The sequence below is a fragment of the Folsomia candida genome, unplaced genomic scaffold (genome assembly GCF_002217175.1).
Source record: "Folsomia candida strain VU population unplaced genomic scaffold, ASM221717v1 Fcan01_Sc006, whole genome shotgun sequence".
Lineage (NCBI taxonomy): Eukaryota > Metazoa > Arthropoda > Collembola > Entomobryomorpha > Isotomidae > Folsomia > Folsomia candida.
Genome location: NW_019091198.1, coordinates 8,667,313 through 8,682,662, shown reverse-complemented (window position 1 = coordinate 8,682,662; position 15,350 = coordinate 8,667,313). Strand labels below are relative to the sequence as shown.

Here is a 15,350-nt window from a genome sequence, read left to right as displayed (position 1 = left end):
CAGCAGTAGTGGTACATGTACATTGTTGAGAATTAACAAATCTAGGTTGCGCATATTCAAGGATAGTTAATAAGCAAATTAGCAAGGAAATGGGCGATTTGTCCGTTACTGCCAGTGTGAAACACTTTTACCCAGCCTGACGAAAAAACCATCCTCACTACGCCACAAAATTGGAGGCGAAGCAGTGATCGACTTTTCTAACTCTCAATTCACTTTCGAAATCCCAGACGAGTTCATCTCCTCCTCCTCCGCCTAGCGTCCAAAAAGTAAGAATCAGAATGGTCTGCCCGTGCTACTTTTCACCTGTGAGAAAAATGAGACTTTTCCTCCTCGTCCTCCTCTTCGTCACAATGACAAAGTCGGAAATCCTGCAAGTTGTCAAGAAAAGTGAACGAATAATGAAACCAATGGGGTTCGAGAGTTTAGTGTCAACTTTTAATTCGACAAGGGAAGCGAGACGGTCGGGTACGTAGTAAAAAAATACAATGCAATAATTCATTCCTATATACGCCATTCCATTCCATTTGTTTCAGTCGTTTCCGGAGGATTATTTAGCATAGTTTCATTCGACAATGTCCCCTGCATGGCAATGTCCGGAGACATTGGGACTTGCTATTCTCAAAGAGAATGCACCAATCTTATGGGAACAGCGTCAGGAGTGTGTGCCGGAAATTTTGGAGTCTGTTGTGTCGGTTTGTGTTACAAAGATAAAAATAAATATCAGATCGAGCACAAGTATTGATCTTGGTGCTATTTTGAGTTTAGTGACGCCAAGTTGTGGAGGCACAGTGACGACGAACAATACGTACTTCATCAACACGGGCTTCCCCGCAACAGTCTCGGGACCATTGATGTGCTCCGTCACTGTGAACAAGTTGGCTGGGGTATAATAAATAAGATAGAAATACAATTAATATGGAAGTATCATTGTCAGTTTGTCTATTAATATGCAAATTAGGCAAGTGAGCTGTATCTGGAATTCACCAATTTCCAAATAGCCGGCCCCACACTCGGCGACTGTACGAATGACACTTTTACAGTGACAATAACCGGAAGTACGTCCAGCATGACGGTGCCCATCTTGTGCGGAAATTTAGGCAATCAAATGTGTAAGTAAAAACATGCGTATTTATTTTAATCATGTTTTTTTCTGTCTGTTATTACTACTATTTTTTGCAATGTCAAGACTACATCGACATTAGTAAAGCCACGGGTCCGTTTACGCTAAAATTTAATTTGGGGAGCACAACTTTCGCGAGGAGTTGGAAGATTAGAATCGTTCAATTTAAAACGGGGGATGCGTGCGCTGCTCCGAGTGGTTGTTCCTTGGTAATTAATCATTTTTATGACAAATGGACTTCTCAAAATGAAAATGTAATTACAATAATAATAAAAAAACGTAATCTTTTTTACAGTATTTTAGGGACCCATCAGGCACGGTGGAGACATTTAATTATAACATGGGTCAAGGAGAGTTAATTAACAATATTTGTATAAACGTATGCTTCCAACTCCAGCCGGGCTTTTGTAGCATAATGTTGACTGAAAATGAGTTCATGCTCAGTGGTACAGTGACCTTCTTCTTCTGAGTCAATATATTGGCCCACAAATAAAGACAAATCGTTACACTTTTTGTTTTGAATAATTCCATAGGAATTGCCCCAAATGACTGTACTGAGGGTGACTACCTCCTCGCAAATGGACAGCGATTCTGCGGGGATACTTTGGGCAATGGAATGCTCGTTGGTATGATAATGCACCCATTTCTAATCTGCCTCGTCCGTCCGTCATTTGCATAATACATTTTATTTTGAACATGAACTTGACCAATGGCTCTCCTTCCTTTCAGTCAATCAGACAATGTCCTCGGGCTTCTTGCAGATTCAAGTGTGTTCCGGGAACACAAACCCAGATATGGACCTCGGTTTCAAATTAAATTATACACAACTTCCTTGCCCGTCTTCCGTCGGGTAGCCAAAACTTCTGACCAAGTTCAACTCTGACATGACTCTGACATCATATTTCATCCTCTTCCTCATCAACTTCGTACATACATATCTTCGAGGATACCACCCGATCTAGTTCTGGTTGGGCATATGTATGTATAAGCTATACATTACGTATTGGTTACTCAGTGATCGAAACCATTCGGTAGTACAGACAACAACAATTTTTAGACTTTGTTCTCCTAATCGCTAATCATTAAGAGTGTTATTTGGGTGTTCGTTCCTTTCTATTCTATCTTGAACCACTTTGTATAAAACTACTCACTTTTTTTGTAACGGTCGCCCCAGCTTTTTACATGTACACGTATTTATTTATTTATGTATTTATTTATATATTCAGGTATTTATTTATTTAACGACTCAAAGAAAGGAGAGCTCTGCGTGATTATGAAAATAAAAACAAAGCCAGGAAGGACAAGAACTGTGATGACTGCATGCTTTGTTGCTTTCTGACTTTCTTTGGCATTATGCAGCATGAAAAGACGGCAGTTTACGTAGTACGACTCTTGGTTGCACAAAGACTGCATAGTTTTCGGTTCGGGTGACCCTGCCTATGACTCAATTGAGTTGATATTTTTCCTGCAACCAAGGCCGGAGAAAGTGTGAATTCGGTTTGGCCAACTGGGTGAAGGTTCGGGGTTTGGCGGGTGAGTACGGGTGAGCTGGCTGCTGCTGCTTTCTCCTCACGTCATCTTCCAAAATTAGCAACTATATTCTATAACCTTAAAATGGTTATAGTTTTAATTCATAATAGGGATATCTGACACTTTGAAAATTAGCGTTGAAACGTTAGACGACATGGCCTAAATTTCAAGCAAAGGTATCGCTTGAGGTTAATGGGGTCAGAACAGAGCTCGCAGGGAGGTGGGAAGAGAAAGGGAAAGAATCCGAAAAGGTCACATTCGGCAGGAGCCGACAAGGACAATGAATTCAGAAGGAATAAATCATATGAAGGTGCATCCTCTCCAAGGCCAAGTATTTGTTCAGACTCGGACATTCCATACGTGTCGTACACAGCAACGAGGCCAATTAGTGAAGGTTTGCAACTTTGAGTACTAAAATAGACACGCATTTAATAATGTATGTAACTTAAAAGTCTATGATTGCTTTGCAGAGATTAGTACCGATCGAAAGTTCAAGTGGACAAGTAGTGACGCCAAACCCAAGACGCGGGACAAAGTCATAAATCGTGAGAGACGTGACAATAAAGCCAAAAGTGTGGGGAGCATTGTGACCGTGAAAGCAGCCTGCGAAATCCCAACGGTGGAGAAGGACCCTCTATATCAACGGCTAGATGTGTGTTTTAAACAGTATTTTTTGCGTCATAAATAATTCCAATAGTTACAATAGCGCATGTCTTGCTTATTTTACAGGACATTCCTCCCTTTACGCCCATCATTCGAGAAAAGCCTGGCGTACCGTGGACGAAAAATCCCGAAATTTCGGAAAAGATCGACCCCTCTTCCCTACTCAAAATCGCCTTTTTATACCAACAACGTCTCGGAAGACATGAACGAACCTTGAAAGCTAAGCAAGACCAACTTTCCCTACAGATTCAGGAGACTGACGCCCAAGTGTATCATATCACGATGATTCTCAATAATAGAGAAAAAACATTTTCACGATACTTAGAAACTTTCAGTAAAATATCAGACTTGACGAAAAACCTATCAGCCTGTCACTACTCTCTAAATAAGACGATCGAAGCAATTGAAACGTTAAATAACATGCTTGCCGTGGACGATCGACTGGAGCCATTTGTTTGGACAACGGGATAATAATTAATTATGATCGCTATCTATCTAGATCGTCATACATTATTCAAAAATAATAAGCCTAGCTAGCCTCTGCATTTGTTCATGATAACTTTATAATATCCAATGAGCCTATCATCAACTGCCCTAATTACACGTTAGGCAAGCAAAAACAAAGTAAATAAAAACGGTGATTATTGAATTTCACAACATTCCCCGATATTTACTCATCGCTCTGGTTAATTATTGAAAATGCGTCGTTTTCCTTATTCAAAACAAGAACTTGCACATTCCAAACTTTGCTATTCTAATCTCACCGCCTACCAAACCAAATATCTGCTGACGATCAAAATGCTGCATCGCAAAATAAACTGGATTGTCAATTCAGCACATATTATTTTGCACTCGGAACCTTATCTCGTTGCTCATCTAGTATGCGGAAAGGGCAAAATCAAACGTTGTCCTACCACTGAAAGACATACATTAAGGTGAACTTGCGCCTTTACCCTGTTATATTTTCCACTTTCTCTGCGTGATGGAGAATATGGCACAAATTTCGATTCAGTTGTTGTATCCCCGAGTTTATTGCATGAATAGATGAGGAGAGATAACGCCACTGTGTTTGCTTGCTAGTGCTCCTCCTCGAGTAGTGGAGTGGAATGTTATGCGAAATAGAGATGAATGAATTTTTTATAAGGCCTTGAAATGAAAGTGTGCTCAGTATCCATCCAGTGCGCCCAACCTTAACATACAATCCAATAAAGCAACTACTTTCTCCAACTACGGAGACATTGATGCTCCACTTACACATTCTTCGGAGGAAAAGGTCTCGACAAATATGGGGAGCAGTCAGTTAACAAATTTATGAAAAGTACTTGTCTCGTGTCGTTCATGCAAATCGTTTCTTTTGTTTGAGAAGAGACTTGTACGAGAAAAAAAACCATCGATAAAGAATATTAAAACGCCCACATTATCGTTTGCTGGTTAAGAATGTTGATGCAGTGAGATTATGCAGGAGGGGATGATTGTTTCTTGTTCTTCTTGATTGGATAGGATATGCGTCATTCATAGTTTTACCACTAATCAGGCCAACCTGATTATCTAAGGAAGAAAGTGGAGGAGCTGTATTGAGAAAGCGTGGTAGTATTTGTCCACCTACGGAAAAGGTCACCATGTCCCACAGCCAGTGACGGAGGCGTCATTATGACTGAATCCGATTGCCAGGCTCGATTTACGTTTCTCGATTTATGTCACATGAGCTGAAATGGACTGGTAAGTAAATAAGTATTCGTTGTATATGGGTTCCTCGATATGAGCCTTTTTCGTAACGTTATCGACAGTATTTTGTGCTAGTTTTTAACCAATTTAATTTCTAAAAATTATTGAAATTTGAACTTGTAATTCTGAAATGCAGATTAAGGTCTTGGATTAATCCTGTAGAAATACAAGTTAGTCCCTTTAATGAAGAACGAAACGTGTATGGATATCTGTTAAATGATGTATATTATTAGTTCACAAATTGTAATTATTATTGCCAAATGTGCAGTCCACTTTACTGAGTTTACGATTAGCCAAATACCTCAATTACACGGAGCAATTGTCAATAATTATTGCTGCACCGATTAGAATTCGCTCATTTTACATTTTGTTACACAACAAACTGTAAATTGCTTTCGTAGCTTGGAAGCTAAGCAGTTTATCGTTGACCAAGTATGGTCGCTGGTCATTAAAGATGGACTTCACCTAATGGGATATGCGTCTAACTTGTGTTGTGCATGCATACGCAATCCATAACAGCACCATGTGATGCAAAGGTTGGAACACTTATAGCTCTGCCTGAGATCCGGATCTATTATTGGGATCGATTTCCTACCCATTTAGCCCCCACAGTCTTCAATGCTCTTCATACCGATAATTGCAACGTACATAAATCTCCAGATGCCAATTACCGGAGAATATGAGAGCAACCTATAAACACGTCAACTCATGCAGCGAGAATATCTTCCTAAAATGAGACCACTTAGGAACGAACAAGTACAGTTGATGGTTGCATGCCACATAATTTATGACTTGGCTGCAAGTGTGTGTAATGGTAATTAATAGATGCCCTGAACTACTTGTTTGTTCCAATTTTAATTAATAAATACCATTCCACAAATATTCTCCCCTGCTGCTTCATTTTGATACGTATATGACAAAGGTCTCGATAAAATGTTATTTTCGCATCCTTGTTAAGAAATTAAATCCACGGGAAGGTCATACCTGTCACATTTCTTGCTTCTTATTCTTATTGTCAAGATGGTTAAAATAAACGTCAATTAATTAGACCGAGAACTATTGCGATTATATTCGGGCAAATTAATGTTTCGACAAAGGGAATAATAGGACAGGAATAGAGCAAACCAAGTGAAAGGTGACGAGGTTGTTGGAGTTTGTCAAGATAATGAAATGTCAACAAAATAGGACACGGTAGATATTTATGCATATGTATGTACCAAGGAAAATATACATTAAAGAAGAAGCAACGTCAGTAATCTCTAATCTACACCTGTGTGGTGCAAAATATATATTTACCGACCTCCTCGACACTGCCACGACGTTATTGTTCAAATACTGGAGAGACAAAGACCTTCGTTTATACGAACAAATGTCCTACTTCAAGTCGTCGTCGTTTTGTTGGGCAGCATGACAAGAGTCGTAAACTATGTTCAATTCCATTATAAAGCAAATACACAAATCTACCACTTGGCAATCCAATGCTCGCCTACTTGCCACTTGTTCCATGTATTTATAAAATAATGGGATCCTTCCCGATTGTCCAATTGATATGGTCAGCTCCGCCAAGGAATTCAAGTTTATGAAACAATACGCCACGAGGTTTGGTTTGGTTGCGAAACAATCGTGAATATTTATTTTGTGTTCAGACTTTCTTTTGAGATTAGAAATCCTTCGAATGAATGGACACGAGGAAATAACAAGTAGTTGTTGGTCGAAGGGAATAATAGTACTTATGTTTCTTCATTAAATGCTGCACGGGGAAGTAAGAAGAACATTAAATATGAATGAATCAGTATTGATCACTATTTTTTCATGCAAGTTCAAACCCAATCAATATGCAATATTCTATCTAATCGTTAAATGCTTTTATTATTATTCCATGGGCTCGTGTCTGCCTAAGTGCAACAATCTAAACATCCGTGGGGAAAGGGCAAATTGATCAATTTTGAAGAAGATTGAGACTTCCTGAACAAACTGGAAGTTGAAATACCTCTTTAATTTAAAGTGCGTGAGTTTGGATGGACTAATTTACAATTGAGCTCAAGTTCACATTTCACGAAAGTAGTAATGCATGCATATGGAGCAGACTTACGTCTGACTATTTTGAACTGAATTGAGACATTTCCTTTGCTGGATTGTGGAACAACCGTTAAGATAATACGACATTGTTCGTTACGACCAAATTAGTAATAAAATCTTGACTTTATTTTTATTTTCTGCGCTTCGACTTAATTAGAACTCTTAATACGTCATACAAATTACGCTGCACAAATGTTTTAAGACGGAATTTGAGGTATTTCCTACATTTGCCTAATTATAATTGCATATTTCAACAGCATAAACATATGCATACATACCTGCACACCCATCCCAACCATATAATACTTATAATAAAGTGCAGACCAATTTTTCCAATTGCACTCCATACTTCCTAACTGAGCATCATTTCGTCGCGGAGAAATCACACGGTGAAAGAAAATGATGTGCGCATTAAATATCTTCAAGTACTCAATTATTGTCTTATTTGATGATGACGACATTAAAAGTAGTGGTGTGGAAGCGGTTTTACTTTGGGAAAAAGGTATGGATGGACATACAAAATACTAACCCGGTTTACATTCATTCCGTGGACTTGACATCTAATTCCGACTGTTGTTGCACCGCCCAACTTTTCCCAACTCGCAAAACTTTCTCCACTCCAGTGTCACCAGTCGCTTCGGCGAGTTCACTGCCAACTCCTGATCACCTCCAGTCTTACTCATCCGTCCGTCCATCTGGTTGGTTGGTTGGTTTTGGTTTTCTCTTCTTCTTGTAGACCAGAGATTAAGGGAAAATGTGACACGTTTTGTCCCCCGTTTCCTCAAACTTATTCGATCTGTTGCAAGGAATGCATATGATGCATGTCAAGAAGTCGGAGGTTGACTCGGTTTCTAATCAGCTACAGGACGCGGATGACTTGGAATCATCCGTGGGAAGTATTGCTTTAGGCGGGGATGCCGTAAACCATCACGGTCCCACGCCGTACATCGTGGTGAGAGAATTTCCTGCCTGGATTGACAGAGGAAGGTCGGCCTACACCTCGGACAACATTCAGCCGCAACCCCACAATCTTCAAAGTGCTCAAAATAACCAGCACAATATTCTTCAAAAGTCGCATTTCAACCGTTTCTCGGCCAAAGACAATAAGGGGCATTATCATCAAAATGGGGACTTGGTGCATACGATCAGCCAACAATTTGTGACCGAGGCCGGACCCGACATTGTCAACGCGGAGAACGCCAAACAGCTTATTAACCAGTTAGGACTTATACAGTACAAAAAACCAGGTGAGCAAATGATTTTTAGTTACAATTTAGACCAAGGAGTTTTTCGGAAGGGTATTTTCGCCATGTTTTTCATCCAATTTAGAACCTTTAGATGTATCTCATCTATAAAAAAATTTGTCTGTCACGAAGCATGTTTCCAACCATTGCACTGATCATGCAGATAGGAGAACTCCCTTTTGATTCAGACATTATTTATGTATAAAGCATAGCAAAGCGCATATCAGCCTCAAATAGCTCGTACTATTCAATTGCTCATGGTCAAAAGCACAAAGGAATTATTCACATCACAACAATCCCCTCCAGTCAAATGAATTTGACTGACATGTTTTCACCACTTGCTGTGTTTGTGAATGTTTGATGATAAATGTTCTTACGTAAAGATGAAAACATGTTTTTCTTCATTTTACGTAAGGATATTTTATGAATATATAAAAATACATTTCCGAACTGCAGGTGCAACTGAATATAAAATTCATCAATTGTCAATGTCTGCTTGAATTGTTAATATTTCACAATTTCGTGTGCATGTCTCTAATTGATGGAAATTTGTGCATGTGCAGGAGTTGAAAAGATTTTGGAAGAACGCGATGAAAATGGGATCGCTCACAATGCCATCATATTCTCAAATAGTGGTGAAAGCGAGTACAGAAAACCAAGCTCGCCACCCAGCAAGGGGAACCGTCCACCTTCTGGACATTCCATTAAGGTACACTAATAATTTAATTGATCGTTAATATACAGCAAGTGTCTATAATCTCACCGATAACGACACGATAACGACTACACATCACGCGTTAAGGGAAATTTGTTTCATTAATTATTCCCGATTGAAGAATGAAACCCGTCGCCACTTAATGCGGGCAAGTAGTTGCGATTTCGTGATTCGCCAATTAAACCAAAATGTGCGCATACCTGACACAAATTGGTGTTGAAGGACGCGTAAATTATAAAACAATTGAACGGGATTGGGAGGATTCCAAGTTTCATGTACACATAAACAAGTTTTACCTTCAGTTTGCCCCTTTTTCATGCCCAGTACTAATGTCCTCAAATGTAGAGCACCCCATACATACATAAAATATTGCATATGTACCATCTATCTACCGTGAAGGTCAATCTTAGAATTAGAAAGTTTTACGATATCAAATTCGACATGAGTTGTCATTAAATTGTGCTAATTTGTCTCTAGCATTATGCAAGGATACTCGTGTACGGATTTATATGCGACTTTATTGCATGCGACATACTTTTTTTAACTTTTATAGGACCTAGAAACCCCACCGGACAGCTTATACTTCAAGGATAAGCAACGTCGCATCGATATGATGCTCGTGTTTGAGGAAGACTTGGACTTCTTAAAAGAACAAAGACGGAAAACATTTCTAAAGAATTTAGTGGACGAAGGCGTCGAAATTGAGATCGAACATCCCGACCCAACAAAAAGAAGGGTAATAATAATTTACATACGTATGTACATAGTTGCATTAAGGCATTGCATGCTATCCTACTTATCGATTGGTTTTAGCAGTGTGAAGGAATAGGTATAAAATACATACATGCAATATATACAAATTAAATGTCCGTTTGTGTCCCTCAAAACCTAAACAAAAGACAAATTGCTTGCGTCAGACGGTTCGTATTTGTATTTTAAAGTATTAAAGTTTTGACAAACATTATGTATGTCCAACGGAAAACTCATGTCACGCAAAGTTTTTTGCTAACCTAAATCATTGGACAGGAAGGGATTGACTATGTCAAAAATATTCAAGGTGTTTTTACATAAATACCTGTTTTTATCTGAAACTTTATGATTGTCTTTTCCAGCTTAACCACGAAACTCACTTTGTGAAAGTTCACGCTCCTTGGACAGTTCTGACCAAATATGCTGAAATCATGAACATGAAGATGCCCATAAAGGTAATCATTCTGTTGTTGAAGATTTCCATTATGATAAAAATTTGAGGGAAAACATTGCTCAATAAGAAAAAAACAGAAAAAATATTTGCGTGCCTAGAAACAATAATTATAAGCCAGGAATACTACTTTGTTAAATAATTTGTTTACAATGTCCATTCTTTTCTTCTTCTTCACCTTCTCCCACAAATCTATCTTTAGCGTTTTTCACAGCATAAATACGTACATTCTAAATGTTCTAAACGTTCCAACACTCAAACTTTATGTACACCAACACCTCATTCTATATATTCCTGTGACGCCTATGTATCAATTTATGAGTAAACCGGATTGCTCCCAGATTGAATATCATCATATTATTCAAATGTTTTTCATTCCATTGTCAGCATGACGATGAGGGGCTCATTGTTGAGAATAATTTCATACACACCCACGCAACACAACAACATCCACACTTTGGAGACCTTTCTACTCCGACAAATTGTGGGGTGCACCCGGTAAACCCAAATATATTCTCACTAGATATCACTAGATACGTACATGTCCAGTATATATACACCCTTTACTTACTTGTTATACCAACCAACCAACCATCAAACCACTCCTATAACTGTACACCTGGCCCACATAATTGCGGAATACCGCAGTATTGATGACCTGTAGACACACAGACACACACAATGCTGACTTATTAATGACTTTCAATTTTCCTTGTGCCGCATTACCAACCAACGAATCAATCCTTCTGGAAATTATTACAGAAACTCATCTCTATATCGTACAAAGCATGGGTATGTTGTTTCTCTCCTGTTGTCTCGCTTGTGATGCATGCCGACTTTCCACCACCACTTTCACCAGCCAAGAAAATTTGCTTACAGCTTAATAATTCTCCCATTTTACTGCAATTTTTGTGTAGCAATCATTATTAAAGATGTTCTTCCTTGATCTACTTCCTACCTGTTTTGTGTACACGGATAGCTAATTACGGGATGGACGGTCGTGTTCCTTTTTATCGAATTTCCCATTTTATTTATTCGCTACGTATGTACACATGTGACGAGGACGTCTTATGAGGACACAATTATGTAATAATAAGGGGAAAATTCCATGTAGCATTTACCTAGGAATTCTTGTTTGCCCAATTCCGAATTGCAGTTTTGGGAGAGGAAGCCAAACGCATGTGTCAATTAGGGAACATCGCCAACCACTTAAAACGCCTACCACGCTCATTACTGTGCAAATTTTCATTGCTTATTAAAGGTCGCATTATTTATTATTGGTATTTGTGACAATGCATGTTTATGTTACCCGTGTAAATCTTCTTCCTTCTTCTTAATTACCTTCTCTACTTTGGATTGGATTTTAGAATATTTTATGAATATTGTTGACGTATTAAGTGCTTGTAATTAAAGTGTCATCTATACATAGAATTATTTACTTATTAGATTGCACGATTTCGGTTCGGCCTTTAGAATAGCTAATTAGACGGAATTATGTAACGTAACCTTTTGTGTAGCAGGCTAATTAGTTAAATACATAATTTGCTGCACAATACTGCTGCTGGCTTCGAGTAGAGAAAGCGAAATGTTGTAAAAATGGTGGATTCAAAGCAGTTTCAAAATATTATGCAAATGTAGAGAAAACTAATAAATAACTCAATTTAGTTGGCCAAGCATGAGAATTGATCACCATATTTTTGTCCCATATTAAATAATTGTTCTACACAAATAGGACAATAAGCCGAGTGGAGAGGACTTTCTAGAGGAGGTGACATGCTGGAAACAAATCCGATCAAAATTCAAAATATTTGATTATAATCATCAGCTCATACCGGCCGAGCCCTCGTTTTTCATGGCGTCCTTCTCCCGACAAAAAGAAGAATGGTACATATAATGGATCGAAGTTATGAAAATGTGAAGAGTGAAATTAAGCTAATTTTTAAAATTTTCAGTTTTATCATAAAAGATCGAGAGACTTTCTTCACTCCTGCTCAAAGAAGTCAAATTGCGTGGAAAATCATGACCAGGGTACGCTTCGATGATGGAGGGGACGAAAAGGTGGGTGTGCAATTGGTAAATTTGTGTGTTGGAGGTGCTTCCTTCATTTTAAATTCGTTATAAAACAGCAATAAAAATGGTTAACTTTATTTTGCAGACTGGAATTCGAAGATTATTAAATGACAAAACATTTAATGCTTCATTTCCATTGCATGAAGGACCGTATAATGAAGATAACGATCCCAACGATCGTCGGGTAATTTTTAAAAGTATTTAGAGTTATGTTACATAACTTATGTAACCTTAAACTAAAAAAATACTCTGTTTACATAGCTTTTGTTCACCGAGTGGGCTCATTTTAGTAACTGGTACAAAAAACAGCCATTATGGCTCATTCGTCGCTATTTCGGGGACAAAGTAGCTCTATATTTTGCATGGCTGGGATTTTATACGTCCATGCTAATCCCAGCGTCTATCGTGGGAATTCTATGCTTCATGTTTGGCGTAGCGACGATAGATACGGATTACAATACGCCGAGGCAAGCAATAATTTTATTTATGTGAAGACCTGATTAATTTAATGCACAATATTTCGATGACCAATTTAGTAAAGAGATCTGCGACGAAGAAATTGGCGGAAATATAATTATGTGTCCGTTATGCGGAAAATGCGAGCTGTGGCAACTCACCGACTCATGCACATTCTCAAAGCTTACTTACTTCTTTGATAACCCGGCTACAGTATTTTTCGCTGTGTTTATGGCATTTTGGGGTAAGGAAAAGTGCCCTAATTTATGAAATATACCTATTTGCATAAAGAAATGACTCCACTACGTCTACTTTTACAGCTACATCCTTCTTGGAATTTTGGAAAAGAAAGCACGCCGTGATCTCGTGGGAATGGGATCTCAGAAACTACGAGTTTGAAGAAGAACCCCGTCCCGAGTTTGAAGCTGCGGTGAAAACTTTCCGAATTAATCCAGTGACCAAAGCTCCCGAGCCATATTTATCATTTTGGAGGAAAGCTGTTCGAATGCTGATCGTGAGCTCGCTCGTTTTCTTGCTCCTCTTCATCGTCGGCTTTGTCGTGGTGGGAATCATCATCTACAGATTGGTCATGATGAGTCTCCTTTACACGGATGACGATGAGAAAGAGGACTTGTCGGACACGCGGAGAGAGTTTTTTCAAGACAATGCCAAAATTATTACTTCAGTGTCGGCCGCAATTATCAATCTGGTCATTGTCGTATTCCTCCACAATGTAAGAATTAGTTTTGACAGTATTTTTATATGTAGAGTTCTTGAAGCTGTAAGTACGAATTTGTGTATCATATTTCAGAGGGTGTACTTCAAAGTGGCAATTTGGCTCACAAACAGCGAATATCCTCGCACTCAAACGGAGTACGAAGACAGCTTTACTTTCAAAATGTTTCTTTTCCAATTCATCAATTACTACTCGTACCTGATCTACATTGCATTCTTCAAGGTAACTATTGTCGTCCTTACGTTACTGCATAACCGCAATAATTTACAATTATGTGTACAGGGAAGATTTTTCCGTCATCCTGGTGACGATTCAAAGAATAGCTTTGAGAAAATTAGGGGCGACATGTGCGATCCTGCAGGCTGTCTTTCAGAGCTATTCATCCAACTTTCCATTATTATGGTGGGGAAACAGTTTTTTAATAATTTCATGGAGATTTTTATGCCGTAAGATTTGATCACATTTTAAGCTCATGTAAAGCGGAAATATACAAATAAAAACGGAAATTTACTTGCAGGAAATTTTCGAATTGGTGCCGTCGTATAAAATATGCTTCCGCAGTGGATCCAGACGCTCCAGTATTTTTTACCAGATGGGAGCAAGATTTCAACCTGAAGAAAGTGGATCAACTCGCCTTATTCCAAGAGTATTTAGAAATGGGTACCTTTCCAAATTAAATATTGTAACTTGCCCTAGAAAATTTTTCTAATGTTTCTCATGACTTCTGATAGTCATCCAATATGGTTTCGTCACCTTATTTGTGGCCGCTTTCCCCCTTGCCCCATTTTTTGCCCTGTTGAACAACGTGGTCGAGATTCGGTTGGATGCTTACAAGTGGATTACACAAATGCGACGACCACTCGCAGAACGTGTGGAGGATATTGGAGCGTGGTATGGAATTTTACAAGGAATCACATACACCTCCGTCGTCACAAATGTAATGATTCAAAGCAAAAATTATCAATTTCGCTTACCAAGCGTCATGAATCGATTTGTTGACGTCATGAATATTTAAACAGGCCTTCGTCATAGCTTACACAAGTGATATCATCCCAAGACTGGTGTATAAATACACGAATGATCATGGTAGCCTTACAGGTTACATTCAGTCCTCTTTGTCTCGTAAGTACAAAAGTATGCAATTTGCAAAATTTCTCGCGTGAACTTCACAAATTGACAATATTTGCATGATTTTCTATCCAAAGAATACCCAACTTCAAACTACACCCTAAGCAGTCAGCGAATGGTCAACAACGTTACAAAGGAGTTTTGTTATTACCGAGGATATTACACAAATGCGAGTGACATCCACCCATTCACACCTTCACCGCGTTACTGGCACATTCAGACTGCCAGACTGGCTTTTGTTGCTGCGTTTGAGGTATGCAATTTAAATTGGAGATATAATTGGAGTGATAATTTATAAGAAAAAACAATTTTCTAATTTCAGCATTTAGCTTTTGCACTAACTGGGATAATGGCTTTCGCAATTCCGGACGTACCAAAAGAAATTAGTGTACAAATTCAGAGAGAGAAACTTCTCGCCACAGAAGCGTTGTATGAGAGCGACCTGGCGAAGTTACGAAGGGGTGAGGAAGCTCAGATAAGTCAGCATGAAATGACTTTGAGTACAACGAAAAATGGGAGAAGAACTTCTATTTTTAATTGATGAATTGCAAATGAGAAAAAATAAAATTTGGGAAATGTGCTTAAAAATTCTCGTTGTTTTTGTTCTTCCACATAAAAATATTTTAATATGACTGCGTCCGATTGGGATTGTCATAGTCTTGAAATCGTCACATGAGATTTTG

The 15,350-nt window shown here is 38.6% G+C and overlaps 3 protein-coding genes across 5 annotated transcripts; all 3 read left to right on the top strand.

The window, feature by feature from the left end:
* The first annotated feature begins 72 nt into the window (after window positions 1-72).
* On the top strand, window positions 73-2,427 carry LOC110851422. Its single transcript, XM_022099192.2, has 8 exons — window positions 73-465; window positions 534-692; window positions 766-884; window positions 959-1,109; window positions 1,187-1,329; window positions 1,416-1,566; window positions 1,654-1,746; window positions 1,850-2,427. Exons 1-8 carry the CDS (start codon window positions 279-281, stop codon window positions 1,972-1,974), a joined length of 1,128 nt encoding a protein of 375 aa, XP_021954884.2. The 5' UTR covers window positions 73-278; the 3' UTR covers window positions 1,975-2,427.
* An 88-nt stretch (window positions 2,428-2,515) lies between these two features.
* Window positions 2,516-3,982, top strand: LOC110851367 (BLOC-1-related complex subunit 5). Of its 2 annotated transcripts, XM_035852681.1 has the most exons (4): window positions 2,516-2,653; window positions 2,761-3,044; window positions 3,121-3,302; window positions 3,380-3,982. In XM_035852681.1, exons 2-4 carry the CDS (start codon window positions 2,843-2,845, stop codon window positions 3,782-3,784), a joined length of 789 nt encoding a protein of 262 aa, XP_035708574.1. In that variant the 5' UTR covers window positions 2,516-2,653; window positions 2,761-2,842; the 3' UTR covers window positions 3,785-3,982. The 2 variants fall into 2 exon arrangements, with proteins under 2 accessions (XP_035708574.1, XP_021954800.1); XM_022099108.2 differs by having other exon boundaries at window positions 2,577-3,044.
* Window positions 3,983-7,754: 3,772 nt separating this feature from the next.
* On the top strand, window positions 7,755-15,255 carry LOC110851074 (anoctamin-4). 2 transcript variants are annotated; one of them, XM_035853265.1, is made up of 18 exons: window positions 7,755-8,364; window positions 8,925-9,070; window positions 9,630-9,812; window positions 10,189-10,281; window positions 11,040-11,069; window positions 12,010-12,161; window positions 12,230-12,335; window positions 12,433-12,531; window positions 12,609-12,814; window positions 12,884-13,047; window positions 13,124-13,536; window positions 13,615-13,761; window positions 13,822-13,985; window positions 14,057-14,199; window positions 14,271-14,476; window positions 14,559-14,661; window positions 14,745-14,920; window positions 14,990-15,255. In XM_035853265.1, the coding sequence occupies exons 1-18, from the start codon at window positions 7,926-7,928 to the stop codon at window positions 15,206-15,208; spliced, it is 3,189 nt and encodes a 1,062-aa protein (XP_035709158.1). In that variant the 5' UTR covers window positions 7,755-7,925; the 3' UTR covers window positions 15,209-15,255. The 2 variants fall into 2 exon arrangements, with proteins under 2 accessions (XP_035709158.1, XP_021954402.2); XM_022098710.2 differs by lacking the exon at window positions 11,040-11,069.
* The last annotated feature ends 95 nt before the right edge of the window (window positions 15,256-15,350 follow it).

Excerpts from the sequence above, each read along its gene's own strand:
- LOC110851367 (XM_035852681.1), top strand. The coding sequence starts at position 2,843 with ATGGGGTCAGAACAGAGCTCGCAGGGAGGTGGGAAGAGAAAGGGAAAG. Across the intron at positions 3,045-3,120 it reads AACGAGGCCAATTAGTGAAG|AGATTAGTACCGATCGAAAG; the intron begins GTTTGCAACTTT and ends ATTGCTTTGCAG. Across the intron at positions 3,303-3,379 it reads CTCTATATCAACGGCTAGAT|GACATTCCTCCCTTTACGCC; the intron begins GTGTGTTTTAAA and ends CTTATTTTACAG.
- LOC110851422 (XM_022099192.2), top strand. The coding sequence starts at position 279 with ATGGTCTGCCCGTGCTACTTTTCACCTGTGAGAAAAATGAGACTTTTC. Across the intron at positions 693-765 it reads TTTTGGAGTCTGTTGTGTCG|TGACGCCAAGTTGTGGAGGC; the intron begins GTTTGTGTTACA and ends TTTTGAGTTTAG. Across the intron at positions 1,747-1,849 it reads GGGCAATGGAATGCTCGTTG|TCAATCAGACAATGTCCTCG; the intron begins GTATGATAATGC and ends CCTTCCTTTCAG.
- LOC110851074 (XM_035853265.1), top strand. The coding sequence starts at position 7,926 with ATGCATATGATGCATGTCAAGAAGTCGGAGGTTGACTCGGTTTCTAAT. Across the intron at positions 12,336-12,432 it reads ATGATGGAGGGGACGAAAAG|ACTGGAATTCGAAGATTATT; the intron begins GTGGGTGTGCAA and ends TTTATTTTGCAG. Across the intron at positions 14,921-14,989 it reads CTTTTGTTGCTGCGTTTGAG|CATTTAGCTTTTGCACTAAC; the intron begins GTATGCAATTTA and ends TTCTAATTTCAG.